At 37.2% G+C, this 27953-nt stretch overlaps 1 protein-coding gene across 1 annotated transcript; it reads right to left on the bottom strand.

The window, feature by feature from the left end:
• Positions 1–8511: 8511 nt before the first annotated feature.
• LOC108207035 (esterase) lies at positions 8512–10434 on the bottom strand. The gene is made up of 5 exons (XM_017377501.2): positions 10103–10434; positions 9805–10020; positions 9551–9720; positions 9169–9439; positions 8512–8986 (listed from the first exon to the last, which is right to left on the bottom strand). The coding sequence occupies exons 1-5, from the start codon at positions 10353–10355 to the stop codon at positions 8733–8735; spliced, it is 1164 nt and encodes a 387-aa protein (XP_017232990.1). The 5' UTR covers positions 10356–10434; the 3' UTR covers positions 8512–8732.
• Between the last annotated feature and the right edge of the window lie 17519 nt (positions 10435–27953).

Genomic DNA, 27953 nt, shown 5'->3' with positions numbered 1-27953 from the left:
ATAACTAATCAGATAACACGAAACTGATACACGCTATCTTTTGATATACGTATACCATACTATTCCAAATCCACAATTAAGATACAAGTCGAATAGACAACAATTATGCTTAGACCCTATATGTCTATAAGATTTGAAAACAAAATAGTTGAAGAGCAAATTATCTATCAAGATTACATAGGGCGATACAAGATGGTTAAAATCACACCACAATTCATGTATATCAAATACATAAACCTATGTTCGCATGTCAAGTTCTAAATCAATATATCCACTTTTGCTTCAATAAAGATTAACACACAGCTTAGATGTTAGCTACGCAGTCAAGAAGAATAAGCACAACCAATACGAAGAAATCAACATTCATCACACAAATAATTAAGGCAAATCAACTACTGAAATCCATATATAAATCCGCTAGAATCCCATGATAACGATTAGTTCATAATCGAACTTCTCATCATCATGGGAATGAGAGTAAACATGGTACTGAATAGTCTAAACAATATCAAAGTATTAGAACAAGAGTTGCGAAACAAATCCGAAACGAGCATCCAAAGTGACGCCTACTTCGAAGAATTACAAAAGTAAAAACAATGAAACTCGATCCTCGATCTTCTCTGTAGCCGTCACGTGCTCCTTAGGATGTTTCTAGGTTATGTTTTTGGTTCCCCATGGCTTTCTTTAAGTTCTCCAGCAAACAGGCCTTCAAACGGATAAAAAACGGGCGATTTGGGCTTTTTCTCCCGTCAAGCGTGGGGCGGGCGCCTCACAAGTGGGGGGGGGGGGGCGCCTCACTTGGGCAGCCCCGCGCTGCTCCGATGCGTCCGCGGCTCATAACTTTCGCCTCGTTTGTCCGATTGCTTTGCCCTTTTTTTTAACTTGTAGCTATGAATCTTCTCTCCATCCTCCCTCTAGGAAACCTACACAATACAAACTAAAACATATCAAAAATATCAAAAGTTTGAGGCCAGATCATCGATTTAAGTTAAAACGAAGGCTTCCAAGTGGATATTAAATCCACTTATCAGATCACACTGTTAATCTTATTACAACCTCCTACAATTAGGTTCTTAAGCTGAGAAAAGGAGGGCGCATTGTCATTATTATGTCCCCAAATGTCAGTCAGGCCTTAAGATCAATTTTGCAAAGAGCATCATTTTTACTTTGACTAGTCTTGAGGTTGATATTGATGATATGGAAAAAGTGCTCAAATGTGGCATATATAATTGGCCAATGTGCTATCTAGGAATGCCCATAGTTATCTCTTCAAAAAGAAGAGTATTTTGGGATCCCTTAGTAACAAGAATTAAGAGCATATATGCAAAGTGGAAGGCAGATTCTATGAATCAGGCGGGCAGACTTACTCTGGTAAAGTCAGTCTTAGCTGGAATTAATGGGTTAGAGGAAAGTATAACTTATCCAAGCATTGTGGTCTTAGTGATTGCACTTTTTCAGGTAGTCTAGCAGATAGTATGCATGAAATTCTTTCAGTTTCTAATATACCAGCTTTTCGCAATAAGATCAGTAAAGAAACTTTTTCTTGGACATTGAAAAGTGCCTAAAAATGTATTCTTTTGGGAAGATGTCTAGGTGTTAAATATGACTCTCAAGGATAAGTTTAAGCGTTTGTATATCTTATGAGCTTTGAAACAGACCACAGTCCAGGAATTTTTCAAAACTTGTCAAGGAAAATCTTTAAAACTTTTAAGTTTCTGGTGTCGTCCTTTGAGAACTTAAGAGCTGGAAGAAGTTGAACGTATGGAGTCTCTTATCACTCAGTCAAAGCTTTCTGAAGGATCAGATTCACTCTCTTGGTCAGTCACTAAGCAGTTATATGTAGTGAAAAGAGCCACAGAACTCTTTCAAGGTCCAGGGGAAGAAGTTTCATGGCAGTTTATTTGGAGGCTTAAAATTTTCCACAAAATAAAGATGTTTCTTTGGAAGGTCCACTTGAACATCATCCCCACCAACTCTTTTCTGCTTGCAAGAGGAATAATTTCTAAGGATCTAGTGTGGTGTGTGCTATGTAAAGTGGATGTGGAAACTAGTGAGCACCTCTTTTTTTAATGTTGCGAGTCTAAGAAGCTATGGCAAGACATCTTTGCATGGTGGCAAGTTTCCTTCATGCACTGTGACCCAGAGTAGTTGTCAATTCTCTGGAAAACTTCCGGAATTTTTCCTACAAAGAGTCTAAGATCTGCATGGAGAATAGCTGTCAGTGCGGCTATGTGGACAATTTGGCTGGTTAGAAACCAACATATTTTGGACACAAAGAATTCCTCTATAGAGTTTTTATTGTGTCTTGCCAAGTCTCATGCCTTAGAATGATGCTAGGCTCAAAACCTAACTCACAATAAATCAGTCAAATGATGGAAGCATAACCCTGTAGGAGCTATTTCAGAATCTGAGGGGATTCAGTTCAAGGAGTTATTCTTATGTGGTTTGAAATATGTAGGCTTTGTTGATGGTTCCTGATTAGTCCATATTTTTGCATATTTAAGTGCCTATTTTTTGTTTATTTTCGTAGTATTAATCGCTTATTTATTTTATTTCAGGAAATTGTAGATAAATAAAGAAGGAAGAGAAAATGCAAGAAAAAGAAGAAAAAGGGTTGGCAAGTAAAGGACACATGGATGGCCACAATTCTCCCAACACTCAAGGCACATGGATGGTCAAGATGGAGCCACTCTACCCCTAAACCCTAATTCTTTAGTTATAAATTTTTTTTTTTGATAAGCCATAGCAAAAGCAATAAAAAAGGCACAAGCCGGCTTTACAAACAAGCTAGCCAGGCTTGAAGGAGTTCCACACCAACACAGAAACTAACGACAGCAAGCAGACAAAAAGAAAACAGATAGAAAACAAGACTGCAGGTGTTACAGACCATCCTGCATGAGACCCTAGAAAGACCACAGACTACTATCATCTCCCAAAATAACGACCAACTCTCAAACATCTTTAAGGATCAAATTCATTGTCCTCTGAATCTTCATCATCCCCTGACGACAATTCGATAGTAGGAGGGGCATCCATAATCTCACCTTCACCAAAATTCGGCTGTACTTCCAAAAACTCAGCATTTGGACCGAAGCCCATGTCCATCTCCAAGAGCTCCTGTAGTTCTTCAAAAGGCACTGGAACATCCACCAAGGAGCTGCAGTGTTCCATCCCATATTGTGCCATGCAAAGAGCTGCTCTGTTCCTGGATGCATGCACCGATTTTAACTCACAATCCCATCTGGAACCATCATCTTGTTTCAGATGATTATAGGTCCTGCTGAGATTGTTGATTTGCCTAACAACTTCATCAAGACCCTCTTCTTCAATCATATCAGCGTCTTGATCAAGGAGGATCTCGTAAGCATGCACGTTGTCGGTTTCGATTATCACTCTCGGAATCTTCTTCCTATAGGCCGTAACCATAGCCTTGTGAACAGCCCAAAGCTGCAACTCCAGAAATCCCACCCCTCTCATTGGACCCATGATTCCCCAGAGGTAAGTGACTCTGTGGTCTCTTGCTAGGATGCCAATTCCATTCACATTACCATTCTGCAGAGCCTCATTGATAGTTGAAGCATGGACATTTACCTTCACAAAGCCTCGCTTCGCAGGTTCCCAGCTTGGATCCATGTAGCTTACTTGAAAAAGGAGAGAGTTTTAAACCGGAGAGATGAACACAGCTGAGGGTGTAGAGATTATATATATACTGGAAATAGTATACAGGGACTATCAATGCTAGCTTGTCCATTTGTTTTTCCTAGGATCTTTTTATCTGATCAATACGCACGGGCATTGATGCATGCAAATTCCAGGCCAATGAGATTATAGTCTTGCTTTGATAATGCAAGAAGTTCATAGTAACTCTAAACCGAGTGACAGGATTGTCAACTCAAGTTTGAATTTGAATTCCACAGACTAGTGCAGCCCATCCAGAACCAGCCCAATAGATAGTTACACTGTACCACCAATCCAACTCTCAACTAAATGGGCCTTATTTATCCCATCCTTTGCTAACCCATCAGCTTCAGAATTAAATTTTCTACTTATTGCTTTAATCTCTACACACCTGAGGACTTGTAAAATATCAGAGGGGACTATTCCACTTTCAACACTTTCGAATTTTATTCTAAGCAGAAAACTTACCACCTCCGCAGAATCCGAGCAAATGAGGACTTTGCACCCATTTCTTAATATCTCTGTCAATCTGCTGAATTCTGGGACAAGTGGAATAAAATTTATGACAAGGTTTTACCCTTATAAATGTGCTCTGTTTTATTTCTTCAAATGCAAAATCCCCTCTCCAAACCCAAATATTAATCTTATTTTGTTTCATGTTTTTAAACCCAGAACAACAAACCCCTTCCCCTGTTTGCTTGATTTCGGCGGTTCTGAGTTGTGCACTGAGTCGGTCGAGTCTAGTAGCGAGTCTGTTCTTCATTCAAGTTTCTTTTGCTGCGTTTTTTTAAATCGAGTTAGTACTGAGTTGCGTTTGTCCGAGTCGTTTCCTTTGTTTTGATTGCAGAGTTTCGAGTGGTTTCGTTGAGTTCTCTTCGAGTCTGGGTTCGTAGTTTGTTATAGTTTCTCCTGGGTTCTGATTCTTGGCTGTTTACTCACCGAGTTTCCACCGAGCTCACGAGTTGTACTGAGTTTGTTTCGGCGAGTTTGATTGCTGTTGTTCGATCTTGGGTTTTAGTCAGTATTGTTTCTGAAGTCTGTTTATTGGGTCCTTTTGCTGCGTTATGTTCTGGTTTGTTTAGACTCGCCTGCTCGGTTTTCATCGAGTCGTAGTTGTTAGTTTTATGCACTGAATCTTTCACCGAGTCCATGAGTCTTTCCTGTTCATTGCATTTTGCCGAGTTCCGATTTGTCGCTAGTGGGAGTTCTGTAATTGGATAGGTTTTGTAGTTTTCTCTTTTCCGAGTTCATGTGTATTTCATCTTGTTTCCTTGTTTCGAGTGTAGCTGAGTCGAGTATATTTTGAGTCGCTGATTTGTGCTTTTCATTTTACTGTCCTGTTCTTAGTCGCAAAGTATTAGTTTCTGTTTTCCAGTCGAAAACCGAGTAGTGCTGCGTTTTTACTGGTTTTTGTTCATATGTTCTGAGATTACCGAGTGTTAAATGGCTGAATTTAATATTAGTTTGTTTTGCTAACTTGTTTTAAATCTGTTAACTAGTTACCAAGTAACGTGGTGCCGAATTGGATTAATGGATTTGAGTAAATGGTTTTGGCTAGCTTCATTTTCAAATACAAATAGATCGTGTCAAGATTTTCTTAGATTTTGTTTAATTTAGTTTAGTTTATACGTTTTCAAGATGATTTAGAATAATCAATTAGTTAAAGATTTGATAAGTGGTAATTAATTAGCTCAGCTAATTTGGAATTCTTAGATTTAATTTAGAGAAAACCCGCTTTCACAAATTTTATCGTTCTAATTCGCCTAGGTTAGATTTAAAGGTCAGCGAAAATAATCTTAATCCCTGTGGACGAATCTTAAATATTAAAACGGTGATCGTGCGCTTGCGATTAATTTAAAATAATATTTTAAGCACATCAGTTCCTGCCAGAATAAATCAAACATCCTCCAGGCTGGGATCAGAGGCTTAATATTTAATGATTCAGGATAAGAAATTTGTAGTTTTTATGGTCCTATTCAAGCAGCTAGTCCTTTCGAAGCAGAATGTGAGGCTTTTTTTTGTAGGAAAGGCTTTTGAAAGGTCTGATTGGAGCAAGTACCAGTTAACTATTTTTACGGATTGACGTAATATTTGTTGCAAGCGAGCTATCTTCTCTTCCTCAAGACATAGATAATAGCGAGCTAAGTGATTTCTTGAGGCTTCAAAATATTAAGGTAAAATTTATTCCAAGCGAGCTTGATTACAAAGCAGATTTTTTGGCCAAAAAAGGAGTCAAGTCCAAAAATTAAACCACTTTTGGGTTCATGGAGAGAGGTAAAAAGCTGTGTAGCTTTTGCATTTTGTATTGTGCCCTCATCGAGTGTATTCTCAGTAGATGGCATAGGAAGTTGTAAAGCCCTCCAACAGCACTGGCCGCAGCTGCTTTAGTTTCTTGATCATTGTGCTTATGCCACCTAAATGTTTCCTCGTTGCACTATAAATTACACCGCTCTATTGTCATTCAGTACACTGTTTCTCTCATCTCTTTAACTCTTTCTTTCAGATTCCTCTTTTCATGGCTGAGGTTGAAGCAGTTGAAGCTCTCCCCAGATGGATCATGACTCGTAGAGGCATGATTAAAATTAATGTTCACCGTCGTTTCTTTGAGAAACCCTTCGAAATGGTAACGTCATCGGCATTTGCGCTTTTGTTCGCAATAGCAAGGGCAAGATTTTGTGCATGCTCTCAGGTTCTCTTGAAATTCAAAACCGAAGAGTTAACGAGTATCACGCTATGATGGAGGGTTGCAAATGCGCTTTTGTGGAAGATTGGGAGTACTTCATACATGAGTCAGATCATTTTGAATCGTTTTGGGAGTGGAGAAACTCCTCTCTGGAGGGTGTTCATCCAGACCACCAGTACATTGTGCAGCAGCTGAACCAACGCAGAGCAGACCCAAACTTTGACATGGAGATCTCCTTGTGCGACCACAATGCAAATGCTTTGGTTGAGTATTTGGCAGGCGTGCTCGTAATTTTAAGGTTACGGTGATCATGGCTCAGCCGTTTGGAAGGATCTTTGAGCTCTGGAGTTTGGACATGGGTTTGGGTTCCTCCGAGTAGAGATTCGTGGCTGTGCACGACGCTGATCGTAGACCAGTTGTAGAAGATGGAGATGATGATCAGGCTCCGGTTGTGGAAGATGACGCTCAGGACGGTTAGGAGGCTATCGTGAAGGATGATAGGGTGGAAATTATAGAAGTGATGGAGTAGCTGTTGGATGAGTTTGAAGATCTAATGGAAGGTTATATCTTTTGTCTGCAGGTTTGTAGGCTAATGATTGCTAGGCTTATTTTGTTGGTGTCTGTTTAGCTCGCATGTCTATTTTGCTATGTTCATGGACTCTTGTTATCTATATAATCTATCCTTTTGTTTTTCAAAAAAAAATAAGGGTTCATTTGTTACAGTTTTTCAAGAATAATATAGTATATGAATGAATAATGAAATGAATATTTACTTCAAAAATAATATAAAATAACACTGTTATTTGATCAAATTTCCGGACCATGATATTTATGATTATATCTTCTTGTGATTAATATTATAAATTTTAAAATAATTTTGCAGAAATTATTAATAATAATAGAGTATATTGCACTTGGTAATCCTAGACTTTGACTCATTAGCAAATCAGACCCAATACTTTGAAACGTGACAGTTTGTAACCCTAAGTTTCTTTAAATTTTTTATTCATAAGAATTTTTGCATCATATATTTATTTAGAAAAGAAAAAAACTAAGATAATTTATCAAATTATATTATATAAAAGACATAAAATGCATGCTGAGTGCCGCATCGATCCCAAGATAAAAGATGTTGGGGAACAGAGAGGGTATGCTTTTATAATTTTTTTTCAATAACATATTATTTGAAAAATCAAATAATGTATTATTAAATATACATGAACTTCCACGATGCAAAATTCATCCCACTTTACGGTCAAGTATATATATATTGTTACTAGTAATTCTTCCATTTCAAAATGCAAAAAAACTATTTTCTTTTATCTAATGATCTAAGTTAACAGAATTTAGTAGAAGAAATTATATATATCTAAAAATCAGAAATATATGTACTAAGATATATTATGTGTATTTTATAGTGATATATTGCTTAAATTGTTTTCAATAATATAATATATGTACATTTCATTTATTTTTTTTAATTTGATAAAAAAAACAAGATAATTAATCTCTCTTCGTCCCTAATTAGATTAGTTAAAATTTTTTGGGTTCACAAGTTAAAATAAATTAATATAAATCACATATACAAGTCTTTCTTCCATAACGTAAACCAATTCTTCATTGATCGTAGATTCAATCGGATTCGAGAACTTTGCGTCGAAAAAAGTTGACTTATAGAATAACGACTTTTTACGTATAATATACCTAATAAACCTCCCTCTCCGGTAAATGAGTGTATCAAGATGTTAATATGAGATCTTATTTCGGTTCGATACGTCCACCTACGAGACTCACCTTTGGCTTTCGTCTCGTGATTTATTATTTTATTCTTTTATAAATAAAAATTTAATTTTATTTTCTAAATTTTTATCTACAAAAAGATCTTAAACTTGTTATGGAAAGGGAGTATTCCATCAAATAAGTTGCGTACTTAGCATTCCACTATACAGTACTGTATTAGTTTCATCGCAAATTTTGGAATCATAGTAATAAGTACATGGCTGCCGATCCATATTAATAATTTAATGCTGCTTTACCTGCACGGATCCATCTCTTAAATGGGATATGCATGCGGGGAGCCCTTGCATCTTAAGTTCCTTGATCCATAATTATTTTACATCAGATATTATTACAAGTTGACAAATATCAAGGCAGCATTAAATCAATATGCACTGTATAAACAATATGACACATGGAGCAGATCCGATAGTCCAAGTAGTGGGTTTATCCTCTATTGTTCCGGTACAAACGGGTTCGACTCTGACTCATCCTAGGAATTATCAGAACAAATTGTAAAAAAAAATTAATGATATGACACATGCAGCAGTACAAATGAAATTATAACAATATTCTGGATTTAGTCTGGAAATCACTATTTCTGACAAGCTGCTCTCAATGAATTAGGTGGATGAGAAAATTTTCCGGAGGAAATCCTTGCAGAAGTGATCCTGTCAGCTGCTTCAGTGTATGTGACTCCTTCATAGTTTATATACTCTGCGGGTCGTTCGCAGGGTTCCACCACAAATTGAGTCCCATTTACAATGATTGTGCTCCCACACAAGCTATTTTCTTCGAATTTGTACTTTCCACCATATCCGCAACATGATTCCAGAGGATGTGTGAATCCTGCAAGTCATTCAGTAACAAGAACATTAATAAAAGTTCATCTTAGAACAGATACTCAAGTGGTGAAGAGCTTATCCTCTATCTCTGTCGTGCCATGTCTTTGTAAGGTTATAAGCCATATTTGCCAAAATAAATAAAAAAGTTCATTTTGGCTAATTAAGGAGCTTGATCAGTGTACTTGCCGTATTTCTTTGGTTCTTGATAAAGAGAATATTTAGCAGAATATACATCTACATATGTGAAAGCAGCCAAGGGGAGGTCTTTTCGAAGTTGATCAACACCCTTCTTCAGCAAGTTGTTAAAGTATTGGGCTAAATCATTATAGCGTTTCGCACAACCAGCACTGTCCAGTTGATCGTCTGGCACTGGAGCCACGGTCAAAAGAATTGGAAGGCAGCCCAAGGGTCCTGTGTTATGGATCCAGAATGTTCTGCCTCCCAAACTATATAAACTCTGTAAAATTAAGGATAAAAATAGCGATCAGAATTGTTGGACACATTGTATATTATGTTTATTTATCCATTAATTGCTAATTCAATTAGGTATTTCGGTGTAGAGATTTACCTTTATATTTGAAGATAACGTACTGATCAAATCTGGTAGAATGGCTTTGATTTCATCATCAGTCTTGTGGTCGAAAATCTGATCACTGAGATCAACTTGGCCGATATCAAGCGTATACAGAGCTTTTGCAAAGTATTCCTTTTTTGGCATCAATTTCTTGAATTTCTTCCCTGCAAATAATTAGCCATACTTGATTAATCTCGATTGTGATTTTTTTTTTGATAAATCCCAGACAAAGATCAGTATTCGCGGACCTTGTGTTTGTGACCTAGTCACGAATTGAGCAAACTGAGCAATCTGAATGTCGAGGGAGACAGGATTGGTTCCACGGGGTCGTCTGGCCGCGGGAATGATGTTGGTTGTGGGAAGTGCAATGGTGGATAAAATGTTGGCAAAGTTTGCACCGTGAGAGAAGTTGGCTCCGAAGGAATCCAGGTATGGATGGAGGAATGGTAAGCCTAGGCTACTTGCTGAAGTACAATCACAAGAACAATATCATTAGTAAGTCCAAATAAGCAAAAGGAACAATAAGTACTAACCAAGGACACGAACCCAAGAAATCAATTATGAGGCGTCCATCGGAAGGTCTTCCTGCATTTCCACCGAAGAAGGATTGGCCAAAAGTAGGTGGTCTGCTGGTAAACATGGTGGCAAATGCACCGGTGTCGGAATTGGCATCACCGAAGTTAAAAATTGCTGGAAAATCACAAGTGTCTGATGCAGCAGAGACTCGTTTGTTGAGGGTGGTAGAATGAGCTACAAGTATGGAATATAGGAAAAGAGAAAGTGCTGCATATTTTGCCATGCTTAGAGATCTTAAGGTTTGAAGACACAAGTTGGTATTGAAAGTTTAACAAGGAGGTGAGATATTTATAATGCGCTTAGAGGTTTATTTATGACTTAGTTGTTGCGGCTATATTAATGGATGATGCCAATTTAGCAGCCGGTCCTCTTTGCTAAAAACCACAAGTTTGTAGAAAGTCCAAGAGCGACTAGTTCTCGGGTCAACTATCTGGAGTATCAAAGAGCCTCCATAGCACCTTATATATGAAGGTGTATTATTATGAAATTGATTGATGATATAGTCTTCGAATTTGCATTTTTCAATTTGTGTTTGTGAAGCATCTCCGACAATAGTAACCAGAAATGAGACATGATAATTGATAAGTGAAGCTAATATTTAGGTTAAGAGGTTTAATATATATTCCAAAGAGATTATTTATAATCATAACTATACAAAATTAAACTTAATGAGTTTTTTGATTCCACAAATATAGATCAATGATTGTCTTTATTATTCATAAAGGGGATAAGAAGGTTGAACTAACGAATTTTTTTACATATTCTCTGTTATAAGTGCAATTTATATTATTTAACTAGGATATTTTCCATTATTAAAAGTGTTATAAAGGCACTAATTACAGACTCGATTTAATTTCATAAGAGTTTATCAATTTGAATTATTGTTAAACTTGGTATCTTATCTCCGAAAAATCTTATCATTTATATATACATTTCTTTAAATTATAAATCATGTTACCTCTTTTTCATTAAAAAATTCAAACCGTTTCTCTACATTTTTATTATCTAAAATTATACTGTTATTGGACTCCATTTTCAGCTGTTAAATCTAAGTTATCTCTCTGTATTACATGTTTTACATATTGAATTTTACCTATTGAATTTTTTTACATATTCTTTGATAAGTGCCATTTATATTATTTAACTAGGAGATTTTTCATTATTAAAAGTGTTATACATGTACTAATTACAGACTCAATTTATTTCATAAGAGTTCATCAATTTGAATTATTGTTCAACTTGGTGCCTTATCCCCGAAAAATCTTGTCATTTATATATACATTTTTTTAAATTATAAATCATGTTATCTATTTCCGATTAATATATTCAAACCGTCTCTCTACATTTTTATTATCTACAATTATACTGTCATTGTACTACATTTTTACCAGTTTGCATTTTGAATTTTACATCAAGTACCACTTAAATAGTTCACTAATAATAATAATAATAATAATAATAATATTATAGTAACATGTATCTTAATACTGCAAGTGAGCTTCTAATTTTTAAAGGAAGATTTTTCCTTTGTGTCCTGATTCCTTGTCCAACAATTCAAATTTTAAACTTTATCTTTCCTTCTATTTCTATCCCATTTATTTCATGTTTCTTTCGATGCTGACTCTCTAATTTTACTTGTCTGAATTTAACTCTCTCTTCTTCTCTTTATCCCTATTCTTTGCATTTTCTTTTTTTGCAATTCTGATTCTCTAATTTATTTAATATAATGTGTTCCTCTTCTTATCACGGGCTAGAATTTGTAGAGTAAACAACTCCTTCGATTTTGTCAGATAATAAATCATTTTATTTTTATACTCTTTCATGTATTCACGACTATATATATATGATGCAATCGTCCAAATCTGTTTTTTTTGTCCCGCTTCTTTCCTTATATATGTATATATAGAAATAAGTTCCAACAATTATTAAGATTATTGTTCTGCTTATTAGTTATATTGCAAAACATAGAATCCTATGATTTATAAAAGTAATTATTCTACCATTTGATCGCGATGTTTATGCTGCAGAACATAATGTGCAGGTTGTCAAATATTTACAAATATTATTGGACAAAAAACCTTGAAATTTAGATGACCAGATTACATTTTATCAAACTTTGTACTCCAATACTCCAATTTTTTTTGTACTCCATAGAACTTAACTCCGTATATATATGTCTGTTTGTGATGAGATGTAAGATCTTTTTTGTTTGATTATCTTTTATTTTATTATGTTATTTAATTCATCAAACATTGTCATGGATATGATTTTTTTTTTTGTGATTTTTCAGACATGTTTATTTTGTATCATCATCTATATTGGTTTGCAAAAGTTTGCTTTGCAAGTGTTTGATAAAAGTCTTTACATAATTTTTTGTTTCTTTTATTGTTTCACTATTTTGCGAGTTTAGATTACATCATATGTATGTATGCAAGAGGCTTGAAAAAGTAATGTCTACACTCAATTCTCTATTTGTAAGTCTAAATGTAAAGACAACCCTATCTGTTACATAGGAATGATAACTCAACAATAGAACAGGACAAATAAATAACACTACGCCTGCACCGGAATCAGAAGGTACGAAGACAAAGTTTGAAGAAGCCATGTACATTCTTAAAGGAATAAGTTCGCTGGAAGAAGTTCATTAATATGTTTATGCCTCAGTGAAGAATAAAGATTGAAGTATTCAAGATTGTGGAAGCAATGAAGATGTTTAAGTACTCGCAAGATTGCAGTGCAACCCTGAAGCAAGATATTTCTATATATCTTGGTTGGTTATTTATAATCAACAAACTGAAGCATAAACTAACCCGGAATCGACTGATCAATGGTTGCTGACAAAGGAGGTACAATGTTTGACTCCAGTGTTAGTCGCTTGTGAACCAGACCAGTGCACTAAGCGTCAGCTAGGGGTGGCAATTTCGGGTAATGGGTCGGGTTCGTGTCGGGTTGTCTTACCTGGTCCAGTTTTTGGGTCAACCCGAACCCGACCCGAACCCGAAATGGGTCGAAAATCTCAACCCGAACCCGACCTGTTCAGTACCCGATTGACCCGAAAATGACCCATTTTGACCCGAAATTTATTAAAAATTATTTATTTTAATTATATTTAATTATAATATATTAAAAATATATTAATAATAATTTAATAAGATTATATGTGACAAAAATATTCTTAATATTATATAAATATATCATAAATATATGTAATTTTAAAATATAAATATATATAATTAATATAATATATTTATATATAAATATTTCGGGTCGGGTTCGGGTACACTGGGTCAACCCGAACCCGACCCGAGTTTTTCGGGTAAAAAATTACCCGACCCGAACCCGACCCGAAATGTAAAAACCCCGACCCTAATTCGTATTTTTTCGAGTCGGGTTCGTGTCGGGTTTCGGGTCGTGTCTGATTTTGCCACCCCTAGCGTCAGCACAGAGTTTTCAAAGTATTTATCAATTGAAGAATTGATCCAGAAGCCAAGCCAAGCCAAATGTCCAGCCTCCGCAAGATATGCCAAAGCCTACTTCTCACTGACATATGTCAAACTTCCACAGAAAGCCATATGGAAGTGACATTTTATATATGTGTGCACTTGTATATTTGTATATGTACAAATATATTTCTATGTATGTATATATGTATATTTAATTAAATATAATATATATAATATATATGTATATATGTTTGTAAAAATATGTATATGTGTATATATATATATATATATTTAAATAAATATATATGTATATAGTATATGTATTTATATTTTACATAAACAATTATATAATTAAGTGTATATATATATATATATTATATTATGTGCATAAATATATCTATATTTATATTTAGAGAGAGTTATATATATCTTTATATATATATATATCTATATTTATATTTACACATAGTTATATGTATAGTATATATATTTAAATATATGAGAATATATTTAAATATATGTGTATATATATTACTATATGTTTATATAAATATTATATAATGTATATATTTATATTTATAAATAACTATATATATCTTTATATATATTTATATATATTTATATTTGTATTTACATATAATTATATGTTATATATATTTGAATATATCAAAATATATTTAAATATATGTACATATATTATTATATGTTCGTATAAATAACATATATGTGTGTATATTTATATATACTTTTATTTATTAATATGATCACAACATATTATATTATATTATATATTATATGCATGCATGGAGATGACTACAACCTAGGGTTTGCATGTGATGACGTCACGTGTCCAAAGAAACTAGGGTTTAAGCGCAAGTTAGAGGGAATGAAAAATAAACTAACTCTAACCCTACAGTGGAGCACAGGGAAGGTTGAGAGCAACTTGAGGAGAGATAACAGGAAGACCCTGTATTGGCGCAAGTACAAGTCACCTGTGACTCGAGGCATCCAACAGGCGCAAACTCAAGGGACAACACTCTTGGCGCAAGTTTGGATGACGCCAACTCAAGTGGAGCAAAGTCAATATACATATATGTGTATATATGTATTCTGGAGCAATTTTGTGTTAACCAGGAGAGAGAAGAGTGACACAGTACACTCTAGCGCAAGTTCACATAAGCCTTGGGATATTTCTAAGTCAAATGAATATACAGGAGGATACTTGGGCGCAAGCTCATCAACCGTGGCACAACTTCACTCCTAAGGCGCAAGTTTCGCTTTATGAAGTTAACTAGAGTTAGTTAATGAGAAGTCTATAAATACTTGAGATGTGGGTTCATAATTTACACACACTCTTCACCACCTTTATGGTGGAATGGCTTTGTGCCTTGCACACTACTACACACAAATAAATCATAGCTTAGTTTTTTAATATATATATTTAGAAGCTAGGGTTTGTGAGTGTACGTAGTAGTAGCCATTATAGCCAACCTTCGGGTTTGGATTTATAGCACCTTCGAGGTATTTTTCAATATACAGATATACCTTGGAAATATTGTGTGAAACCGACCCAATAAATATCCGGAACACGAAACCCATTACAGAACTGCAATTTGTTTATCCGCAAGATTCGATAGAATTTTAAATTGTAGTGAGTATCGTATTCAACCCCCCTCCCCTTCTACGATACTTTGGACCTAACACTATTGTTGTAATCCATTCTACTTACCATGTGTTTGATAACCAAACCAAACATACTCAGTATATCCCGCTCAGAGCAGGGTCTGAGGAGGGTAAGATGTACGCAGACCATGCCTCTACCCTTAAAGAAGAGAAGCTGTTTTCGTGAAGACCCCCGGCTTAGTGCGTACAACAAATAAAATTGTGTGTGATATAACAGTAATATAATACCTTAGCCCATGGCCTTCTTCACATGGGACTTACCTAAACAGTCATGTTTGTCGACGCTGAATGATAATAATCTGAAACGAAGATATCAAACTGGATAGGAACCGTCGTTGCACACTTTCTTGAATTAACTTGATTCCTTCTTGTGTAATCCATCCATGTCCATTCTTTTTTATCCACGCTCCCAAAGCAACAATCGTCAATACACTAACCGCCACCAATCTAACGGAGCCTATTTCTTTTCTTCCCCCACCCCATGTAATACCATTGTAGATTATGTTGACACGAATTTAGACACTCCCACCAAAAGAATACGGTTGCCACGACAAAACAATTTAGAAATTGCGTGAAACTTTGCCAAATCCTTCAATAAAACCAATATCCGTGATCATCCACTGATACGCACTGGTTTCCGCAAGAGATCATGTCAAATCAAACTACTAAAGTTTGATTTTGATTTAAACCGATTGATAATTATGAAGCGCCGAACCATTTACTTGTTGAGTAAATCTAAAGTAGAAAACATGCATGGCCTTTTCTTTCTTTTTCCGAATGTCCACCAAAACAATGCTTAAACATAGCAAAATTTAATTGGAACATGGTGGAGGCTAATGTTATTTGTCAGAGCCGAGAGCTAAAGAACTATAAAATTTTTTCTCAGAATAATAAAAGAATTGCATATTTAATGAATTAGATATGAGTTTCATATATCTTTTGTGAACATGTCTGTAGCTTGGTTTGTTTTGTATCATTCAGAATTGCTATGAAGATCGTTTTAAGGAGTTTAAAAATTACAAAAAGATTGAAAGATTATCATCTTTTTATTTATTGTGATATATTTATTGCTCTGAGCGGGATATACTGAGTATGTTTGGTTTGGTTATCAAACATATGGTAAGTAGAATGGATTACATCAATAGTGTTAGGTCCAAAGTATCGTAGAAGGGGGGAGGGTTGAATACGATACTCACTACAATTTAAAATTCATTCGAATCTTGCGGATAAATGAATGGCAGTCTTGTAATGGGTTTCGTGTTACGGATATTTATTGGGTCGGTTTCTGAGGATATGAAAATATTAAACCAACATACAATATTTTCCAAGGTATATATGTATATTGATAAATACCTCGAAGGGTGCTATAAATCCAAACCCGAAGGTTGGATACAATGGCTACTACTACGTACACTCACAAACCCTAGCTTCTAAATATATATATATTACAAAACTAAGCTATGATTTATTTGTGTGTAGTGTGCAAGGCACAAAGCCATTCCACCATAAAGGTGGTGAAGAGTGTGTGTAAATTATGAACCCACATCTCAAGTATTTATAGACTTCTCATTAACTAACCCTAGTTAACTTCATGAAGCCAAACTTGCGCCAGTTGCCAACTTGCGCCACTACAGAACTTGCGCTTCCAGGTGAGGTTGCGCCCAGTGTGTGAATTTCCGCTAGTAGCTTCATGCATGCCAAGGAAGGAGATTTCTTACTTAGATTATATACATACAAATCAAGTTGGCGCCTCAAGAGGAGGAGAGGATGGCGCCACTTGATTATACATATATATATAATCTAGTGTTTGTATCACTAGTTGTCGTCTGGGAGGGAGTTCGCGCCTCCTAGTGTTTGCCTCGGTCATATATACTTAGAAAAATACAAGTTATGAAGCCAACTTGCGCCTACAATGAATGTGCTTGCATGTTCTCTCTCCTGGGTAAGAGTTAACCAACCTGCGATGCTGTTTGCTTCACTGTATATTACTCTTATCTCTCTGTTAACGGAGGAATCTGGTGATAACAAGATTCGGGGAGGGTTGCTGGAACTTGTGGTGGACGATGACGGCGGACGACGGAGTATGGGTGGTGATTTTGGTTTTGGCTGGGATCGTTTGGGGGATTAGGGTTTTCTCACAAGATCGAAGGAGTATTCGCTCTTGCAAGGGTTGCGACCTCTCCCCAAACAATGTGCCTACGTACCCTATTTATAGGGATCAAGCCAGACGTAGTTCTTGGGGAACAAGTAACCTAATCAGAATAGGTTTCTCATTCCTTGGTTCCAGCGATGGGCCACCGCCTTAGATCAGACGGACGTGGGCTTCTGGAGCCCAGCCTCCTCCGAGGAGCATGGAACTAGGTGGGCTGACCAGCACTAGCCCAGGTGGACCTCCTCAGACTCAGCTGTATGGGCTAGCCCTCCGTCCTCTCTTAGGGCGAGGCTAATGGTGGACCTGGGCCCAAGATAAAACAATAATAATCAGGCCTGAGAAGCAGGCGTATCTGGTCCATTCCGCACTGGGCGAGGAAGAAGCGTATTGGGCGAGGACTCAATAGCTGAGGACGAGGACCCCATCGAAGACCTGGGCCGCGTGACTTGACCCACGTTAAGGGCGAGATTCCATATCGGGCGAGAACTTGGCTGAAGACCGGGTCTTACCTGATGCCGAGCCTTGTGCCCTGGACCATGCTGATGGCGAGGAAGGTAAGCATTAGGCGAGGCCTCATCACAGAGGGCGAGGACTCCTTGAAGACGGACCGCCAGTCATTGGGCCGTGAGGCCGACACATGCCTATGACGAAGGTCCATACTGGGCGAGGACCCTTACTGGGCGAGGACCCTTCTGCTGACCCGGGTCCATCTGTTGCTGGTCCTCACTTCCTGGGCCACATAGATGGCGAGGTCCACGTAATGGGCGAGGACGATCCCGGAGATCGGTCCTTTCCTTGAATTAAGGCGAGATTTATGCAATCATCTTCCGAGTTGATATTTGGCCATAACAACTACCCCCCAAGCCCTTGAAGCATAAGTGCGAAAGGGTTTAAAGAAGCTTCAGGCGAGGAAGATGGTTAGTTGGCTGGTTTCCTGTAATAGTACTCTGGCGAGCTCCATCCTTGGGCGAGGACTCCATCAAAGAGCCAAGTCATTTAGATAATCAAGTATCACATTCCGGACATGACTCCAGGAGAGGACTCATTGAAGGCGAGGATGGTATAAGTCTTCCACTCCGGTTAGCTAATTGCTAGAATCAGCAACGGGCGAGGACGCCCCTCAAGCGAGGACTCCGTTAAGGGGTCGAGCTGAAGGTGAGGCTTAGCTGAGCGAGACGATCAGTTGAGTGAAAAGATGGTCAACAGCTGAGTGAGAGGACGATCGATAGCTGAGTGAGAGGACGATCATCAGCTGCGGTAGACGAAGCTCATCAGCTGAGTGAGAGGATGATCATCTGCTGAGGGCGAGGACGATCATCAGCTGAGGTAGACGAAGCTCATCGGCTGAGGGAGATGACGATCATCTGCTGAGGGCGAGGATGATCATCAGCCGAGGTAGATGAAGCTCATCAGCTGAGTGAGAGGACGATCATCTGCTGAGGGCGAGGATGATCATCAGCTGAGGTAGACGAAGCTTATCAGCTAAGGGAGAGGACGATCATCTGCTGAAGGCGAGGACGATCATCAGCTCAGGACGAAGCTTATCAGCTGAGGTAGACGACGATCATCAGCTGAGGGAGAGGACGATCATCTGCTGAGGGCGAGGACAATCATCAGCTCAGGACGAGCTTATCAGCTGAGGTAGACGAAGCTCATCGGCTGAGGGAGAGGACGATCATCTGCTGAGGGCGAGGATGATCATCAGCTGAGGTAGACGAAGCTCATCAGCTGAGTGAGAGGATGATCATCTGCTGAGGGCGAGGATGATCATCAGCTGAGGTAGACGAAGCTTATCAGCTAAGGGAGAGGACGATCATCTGCTGAGGGCGAGGACGATCATCAGCTCAAGACGAAGCTTATCAGCTGAGGTAGACGACGTTCATCAGCTGAGCAAGAGGACGATCATCTGCTGAGGGCGAGGACGATCATCCGCTGAGTGAGAGGACGATCATCTGCTGAGGGCGAGGACGATCATCCGTGAAAGGCATATGTTTAGCCTATTTGTAATTAAAGAGGTACCAACTCAACTCTGATAAGAAAGCAAGGTAAATAGCAAGTACTATTGAAGGAATCCGTACGAAGAACGTCAAGTGATTTATTGAAATTATATGTCTGAAGAATTTCAGGATGCTGCTGCACACCACTGGAAGAAGTTCATTAATATGTTCAAGCCTCAGTGTACAAATAATCTTTTGTAGCACGTCCAGAAGTCCCGAAGGTATAAAGTTTTAATACTTTATTTATTCAGAAGATTCCATACTATTGTTACTAATGAAGAAGAACTACGAAGACAAAGAATCGACGAACAAGCCACATCTCAAGTGTTTATTTGATAAAGAATATTTAATTCAGCTAGATACAGATGAACCAGACAGTACATTTGTGTGTCAGCTACTCTAATTAAGTATTCTGCATCAACTACAAGTGGCCGTTCAATCAAGACAAAGATCTACAAAGTTTAATCAAGCCTGAAGTCTCTGCGGATGAAGATATACAATATTATAAGTATTTATTTAATTATCTCACTATTCATAATAATTAAATTGACTATATAATTTATTTATTAAATTGATTTACCTTCGAATTAATTTAATTTATGAATTTATATATTTAATATAATTAAGTGGGTAATTATTTAATATTTATATATATTAAATCAACTGTTTTTATGCTTAATGAGCTCGGTATGACATTCTCAGAGAATGTCATACCGTGTCAATTGAGCAGGCACTCTCAGAGTTATGTTTTAATGTCATACCGTGGCTGTTTGTGTGAGTAGATCATTCGGTATGACTTTATCTTGATAAGTCATACCGTTTGCTCTCAACAGACATAATCTGGCATGACATGGAAATGTCATACCGTGTGTATGCTTCATGGCATTGTCTGGTATGACTTTAAAAAGTCATACCGTGTCTGTGTATTAGGCATTCATGGTTGTGTGTATGACTTGCGTTATAATGACATATAAATGTCATACCGAAGTGATCTGGATGGCTTTCGAGTTGTATGTCATACCGAATGACTTAGTGGCCAAGTATAGAATGTCATACCGTGCCTATGCAGTATGACATTACTTGTTTATGTCATTCCTTTCTTGTTTTAGGGCATGGCTTTGTGTAACAATGTCATATCTTCCTTTGTAATGTCATTCCTAAGCTTAAAAGTCATTCCTTTCAATGTCATACCTAGTTCAAAGTGCTTGCCTATAAATATGGCTTCACTTCTTCATTTTCAAGTGTTCATTGCATTGTAAAAGCTTTCAAGTTGTTTGTAACTTGCAATTGTTATATCCACAGTTTTCTGTGCTTTGATCACTCGTTTGTTTTAATCACTAAGTGAGAATACATCCTGTCGAATTTCTTCTACGAACTTTAGTGGACATTAAAACGAACCTTATTAATTATATAACGACTTAAAACATTGTTATATTAATTAATTAAAATCTGATTAACTAGGTTAATTCAAATCAGATTATTCCACCGCGATTATTTTGTGACGATTGTATTCAACCCCCCCCCTTCTACAATCGTTTCAGGACCTAACAATTGGTATCAGAGCGGTTGATACCATTTTTCCGTATCAGATCCTATACACACTCTGTAACGTCCAAATATTTTTTATTCGAATTAATTTTATTCCAAAAATTAATTCTGATTTAAAATATTTTTCTTTCAAAAATCCAAATCTCATCCAAACACTATTCACTTCAAATCCTTAAACATGAGTACACAAAAGATCAGTAGCATTAAAATCCCACCGTTCAGCAAGGAACACTTTGGCCTATGGAAGAGGCACATGTTCCTATTCCTCCGCACCGCGAACAGAAAATACATCGGGATTTTGGACAAAGGTGTTACTACTCCGATGAATGTCATATTAGCACACGAAGAGGATGGTGTGTTAATACCTCATCAGATCATTCCGAAAGAACTTTCTGAGTACACAGATGAAGAGAGTGAACAGATGAACTTAGATGACGCTCTCCAACTAATATTGGTGGAATCTCTAGACCCAGTAATGTACAATGCTGTTGTTAATTGTACGAACGCCAAGCAAATCTGGGATACGTTAGAGATTATCAATGAAGGCTCAGAGGAAGTTAGGGAAAACAAGAAAGAGATACTGATGGCTCAGTATGAACAGTTTGGTTCTCATCCCGGTGAAGGGATTTCAGAAGTATTTATCAGACTTAATAATTTGATAAATAATTTAAATCTGAATGGGAAATTCTACGACAAGAAAGAGGTCAACATGAAGTTTCTCTTAACCCTTCCTGAACATCTGAAACACAGAATCACTGCCATCAGGGAAAGCAGAGATCTGAATGAGATTTCTCTGGAAAGACTCTACGGAGTTTTGAAAACTTATGAACTGGAGCAAGTTCAGAGTAAACAGAGATATGGCTGGGGTAAAACACAGAACCATTCGAGAGCTCTAGTTGTTGAGTCACCTGTACTGGAAGAAAAGAAGAAGGATGTTGTTGTTCCTTCTAAGACTACTCAGGAATTTGTTGTACCTGAGATGGGTCAGACTGCTTCTTCCAGTGGTGACGAAGAGTTCTATACAATGGAAGAACTTGAACTGTTAGAAGATCAATCTCTATCCCTGTTTGCCAAGAAGTTTGGAAACATGAGATTCCGGAAGAACCCTTCCTATAAATACAAACCTACTGTTAATAAGTTTCAGAAGGGAGGCTATTCATCTTCAACAAGCAAAGGAGGATACAAGACTGGGATGGTGGACAGAAGTAAATTTAAATGTTTCAACTGTGGTGAACCTGGACACTTTGCAACTGAGTGCAAGCAGCCCAAGGTTCAAGGAAAGAGAAAGGATTCGTATGATGAGCTGAAGCAGAAGTATGATGCCTTAGTAAGAAAGCATCATGGTACTTCTGGAAGTCAAAGCTTCAAGAGCAAATCATATCTAGCAGAAGGGAAAAGCTGGGATGATACAGATAGTGATGAAGAAGAGCAGATTGGGAATGTTGCTCTCATGGCTGATGCTGGATCATCTTCACCTCCTCCTGCTGGAAGCTTTCAGGTAGATCCTACATGCCCTAAACTGTTTATGCAATTAGGACTTGAAAGAGATGATGCTATTAAAAAGTTGAAAGCTGCCAATCTTAAAATTGATACTTTAGTCTTAGATATTCATGCTTATAAAATGAATGAGATGAAAGTATTAAAACCTAAAATAGAACAATTGACTATGGATTTAGGATTTCAAAGTGCTAAAGTCAAAGTTCTAGAGAAAGGTGAGATTGCTTTAAGACTTCAGCTAGACGAAGAGAAAGTTAAGTGTAAAGCCTTTAAGGATGCCTCCATGATAGTCAAAGAACTTAATGATAAACAAGAGATCAAGAGAACTGTTGGAATAGGCTTTGACTATAACAAATCTGTAGGTAAGGCTAGTAACATTACTCCCTTTAAGAAGAGTGCAAAGGAGAGAGGAATTCCTTTTGTTTTGAAAGATTCCCCTCAACCTTTGTTTAAGGTCTCAGAAGCTGAACCTCTGTTAGAAACTCCTGTTGTCATTAAATATGAACTCAAACAGGAAGACCTTAAAATGAAAGAGAGTAATGAGAAGAAAGATGAGATCCCGACATCACTGAAACCAATCAAAGTGAAAGGCAATGTTAGGTTGCCTAAAGCTGGTTTAGGTGTCAACTCTGAAAGAACCAAATTCAACAAGCCTAATAGTTTTGTGAACAGTAAGAACAGAGATAACAGATGTCATTCTACTGAGAACTTTAAAACTGTTAACAAAGTTAGAGTAGAATCTGTTGACGTTCCTACTGTGATGACTGATATTCTTGTTGCTTCTACATTTGATTCATGTCATAAATTCTGTGGTGTTGATAACTGTATGCTCTGTGCTTTCAATACTATGTCTGCTTATTTTAATAATTTGCATGCTAAAAATGAAAACACGACACCAAGACAACACACAAACCACAAGCATGCTAGATCAAAGACTGCTAGTCCTCCTCGTGTTAGGAAGGAGACTTATGTTCCAAAGCCTAAAACCAAGGTTTATAAGGTTGTTGTTAAGGAAGTAAGTTCAGTCAAATCTGAACCAAGTATCAGTCCAAGAGGCTCTGTTGTATTACCTAATAGAAATCAGTTCTTTAAGACTGCAGGACCCAATCAAGTGTGGGTCCCAAAGACTGTCTAATCAAGTTGTCTTTTGCAGGGTGCCAGTGGAGTTGTTCGTGTTACCTGGGTGCTTGACAGTGGAGCGTCAATGCACATGACTGGCAATAAATCCCTGCTGGAGGACATAAGAGAAGGAGCTGGCCCTACAGTCAGTTTTGCTGATAATAGCAAAGGTCGTACTGTGGGATATGGCAAGTACAAAATTGGAAGGATCATCATAGAAGATATTGCAATAGTTGAAGGACTTCAACATAATCTCCTGAGTGTCAGTCAATTCTGTGACAAAGGATATTATGTTCATTTTGAAAAGGAGATATGTATCATTAAACATATCAAGGATAAGCGTCCTTCACTATGTGGCATAAGGAAAGGCAATATATTCGTAGCTGATTTATCTTCAGGACCAGGAAATGAAGTTCACTGTTTCTACGCCAAAGCGTCTGCTGAAGATAGTTGGTTATGGCATAAGAAGCTCTCACATCTCAACTTCAAAACCATGAACTCTCTAGTCAAGAGAGATCTAGTGAGAGGGTTGCCTTCCCTGGAATTCTCAACTGATGATCTTTGTGAAGCTTGTCAGAAAGGAAAAGCGAAGAGAGCATCTCACAAAGGCAAAACCATCAATACCATTACAGATCCACTTCATTTGTTGCATATGGATCTGTTTGGCCCTGTAAATGTTGCATCCATTGATGGAGGAAGATATGCCTTGGTTATTGTGGATGACTTCTCAAAATTTACTTGGGTTTACTTCCTGGCTTCTAAGGATGAAACCCCGTTGACAGTGATTGATCATATAAAGTTAGTTGAATTGGATAAAGGTGTGCCAGTCAAAGCTGTAAGGTCAGACAATGGCACAGAGTTCAAGAATCAAACTCTAATTAACTTTTACTCTGAAAAGGGAATTAGAAGGCAGTATTCAGCACCAAGGACTCCTCAGCAGAATGGAGTCGTCGAAAGAAAGAATCGTACACTGATCGAAGCTGCAAGGACTATGATTGCTGAAGCAAAGCTTCCACTGTACTTTTGGGCTGAAGCTGTGTCTACTGCCTGCTACACCCAGAATAGAACTTTGATCAACAAGGATCATATGAAAACTCCATTTCATCTGTATAACAACAAGAAGCCTTATGTCAAACATCTTCATGTATTTGGAGCCAAGTGTTATGTTCTCAAGGATGGTGAAGAGAACTTGAACAAGTTTGAGCCAAAGGCATCTGAAGCAATTTTTGTTGGTTATACAAATAATGCTTATAGAGTTTTTGTAATTGATACTCTGTCAGTGAAAGTTAGTGTCAATGTTACATTTGATGACACTAAACTTCCAAGTTTACAATCTGCTGATCCATCTGAATCTCTGAAGTTTGACAACTATCCAGATTCAGATTCAGATGATGATGTGACACCTGAGGTTGCAACAGGTGATGACAACAATGATAATGATCCAGGCAATGGTGGAGGAAATGGCAATAATGCTGGAGATTCCACTGATGCTAGTGGTGGATCATCAAGTCAACCTGGCAACAGCTCAGGGGGAGCTGATGGATCAACTAGTCATACACATCAGCCTAATGATAATACAGCTGAATCATCAAGGACACAACTTCCAAGGGAAAGGATTTGGAGCAGAGATCATCCCTTTGATCTGATTATTGGTGATCCTGATGTTGGTGTAAGGACTAGAAGTGCTACGACAAATGAATGTCTATTCTCTGGTTTTCTTTCACAATTAGAACCAAAGAAAATAGATGAAGCACTTGCTGATCCTGATTGGGTTCTTGCCATGCAAGAAGAACTCAATCAATTTGAGAGACAAGAAGTCTGGGCCCTGGTTCCAAGACCAAAAGGAAAGTCTACAATTGGATCTAGATGGGTCTTCCGTAACAAGTTAGATGGTGATGGCATTGTTGTGAGAAACAAAGCCAGACTGGTTGCAAAAGGTTATTCTCAAGAAGAAGGAATTGACTACGATGAAACCTATGCTCCAGTTGCTCGTCTTGAAGCCATCAGAATATTTCTTGCATTTGCTGCACACTCCAACTTCAGAGTTTATCAGATGGATGTGAAAAGTGCATTTCTGAATGGAAAGCTGGAAGAAGAAGTATATCTGGAACAGCCCCCTGGCTTTGAAAATCCAGAATTTGCTGATTTTGTGTACTTCCTATTCAAAGCTGTCTATGGGCTTAAGCAATCACCAAGGACATGGTATGACACCCTCTCTGAATTTTTAATTGAAAATAAATTTACTAGAGGTGTCATAGACAAAACTCTCTTTTACAAATTGCATGATAATGATATGATATTTGTTCAAATATATGTTGATGATATTATATTTGGTTCTACTAACGACAACTTGTGCAAGAGATTTGCTAAGTTAATGCAGAGTAATTATGAGATGAGTATGATGGGTGAACTGTCCTACTTCCTTGGTCTTCAAGTAAGCCAAAAGGAAGATGGAATATTCATTTGCCAATCAAAGTATGTCAGAGATCTTCTAAGAAAGTACAATCTAGAAGACTCTTCTCCGGCAAAGACACCCATGGCCACTGCCACAAAGCTTGACCAGGATAAATCTGGTAAGAAAGTTGATATCACAAGCTATCGAGGTATGATTGGCTCTTTACTTTATCTTACTGCAAGTAGACCAGATATCATGTTTGCAACATGTTTATGTGCTAGGTTTCAGGCTGATCCTAAGGAATCACATCTTATAGCCGTCAAAAGAATCTTTAGATATCTTAAGGGTACACCTGGTTTAGGTATTTGGTACCCTAAGAATACTGGTTTTGACTTAACCGGCTATACAGATTCTGATTATGCAGGTTGCAGGATTGATCGAAAGAGTACGTCTGGAAGTTGTCAATTTCTAGGACGTAGGTTGGTTTCCTGGTACAGCAAGAAGCAACACTCCGTGTCCACTTCTACTGCTGAAGCTGAGTACATAGCTGCTGGAAGTTGCTGTGCTCAGATTCTCTGGATCAGGAATCAATTAAATGATTATGGTATTTCTGTCGACAAAATTCCAATATTTTGTGACAACACCAGTGCTATAGCCATTTCAAACAATCCAGTGCAACACTCCAGGACCAAGCACATAGATATCAGGTATCATTTCATTCGAGAACATGTCATGAATGGTACTGTGGTGTTACATTTTGTACCCACAGCTGATCAGATTGCAGACATCTTCACTAAACCACTTGATGAATCCACTTTCTCTAAGTTGGTTTGTGAGCTAGGGATGTTAAATATGCCATGATTCTCTTTGTATATATTTTATATGTATTTTACATATAATTATATATTTTTGTGAATTTTCTGTGTAATTATATCTATTTTATTAGATTTTATATAATTGTTTGTAAATTATCTGATAATTTTATGTGTAATTATGCATGTTCATATCTGTCTCTATAATTTTCTAAGTGCTGCATACTCCCCTGTAATATTCTCTATGCATTTAGATAATTATATGTTTTTATTTTGTATTTTTCAAAATTAATTAAGCATAAATATTTGATTTTAAGTTAATTCAGTTTAATGAATTAAAGTTAAATTCATAAGTATTTATATTTAATTAGAGTTGAATTTTACAAAATTTATGTGTAATATATTATATATTATGTGTATTAGATTTTTGATTAAAAGTGCAAAAGGTTTTATTGTTTTTAATTAATCAAGAATCATAATATTCCATTTTGTTTTTATAAAAATCTGTTTTAAGAGTGCGGTATGACTTTTTCAAGAAAAAGCCATACCGCCTGTAGCTTCTTCTACACTTCCCATTCGGCATGACACTATTTGTGTAAGTCATACCGCTATTCTCTACACCCCTCCATTTAGTTTCTCGGTATGACTTTCTAAGAATGTCATACCGCTTGCTCGAGAATGACTTTCTCAAGAGCTCGGTATGACATTCCTTAGGAAAGTCATACCGACCAACCCAAGTCCGTATGACTTAACAAATGAATCTCATACCGCCCCACTTCATCTTCTTCACTTTGTTTTACACGCATACACCGAACTGCCATTGATTCAAGCACAAGTTTTTCAAGTTTTTGCTTCAAATAACTTGCTGGTTACATATTTCAAGCCTAAACGCTTGCTTGTTACTGATTTAAATCACGGTTTTAGTCGAATTGCTGCCGAATTTTTTGATTTTTCGAAACCCAGTTCACTGAGTTCAACTGAGTTAGGGCGAGTTAGACCGAGTTTGTGCAAATTAGTACCGGTTCCGTGACCCTCTTGCCGTGGATTACCTGTTCTGATCAGTTTTTGGGAGTTTGAATCAAAAGCTTTTGAAACCCTTGATTTTGGATTTCGAATTTTAGGGTTTTAAGAGTATAATTGGGGATTTTTGAAGTTAGTGGGTGCTAAGACATTGT

The sequence above is a fragment of the Daucus carota genome, chromosome 2 (genome assembly GCF_001625215.2).
Source record: "Daucus carota subsp. sativus chromosome 2, DH1 v3.0, whole genome shotgun sequence".
Lineage (NCBI taxonomy): Eukaryota > Viridiplantae > Streptophyta > Magnoliopsida > Apiales > Apiaceae > Daucus > Daucus carota.
This window is presented reverse-complemented; position numbering and strand designations above follow the sequence as displayed.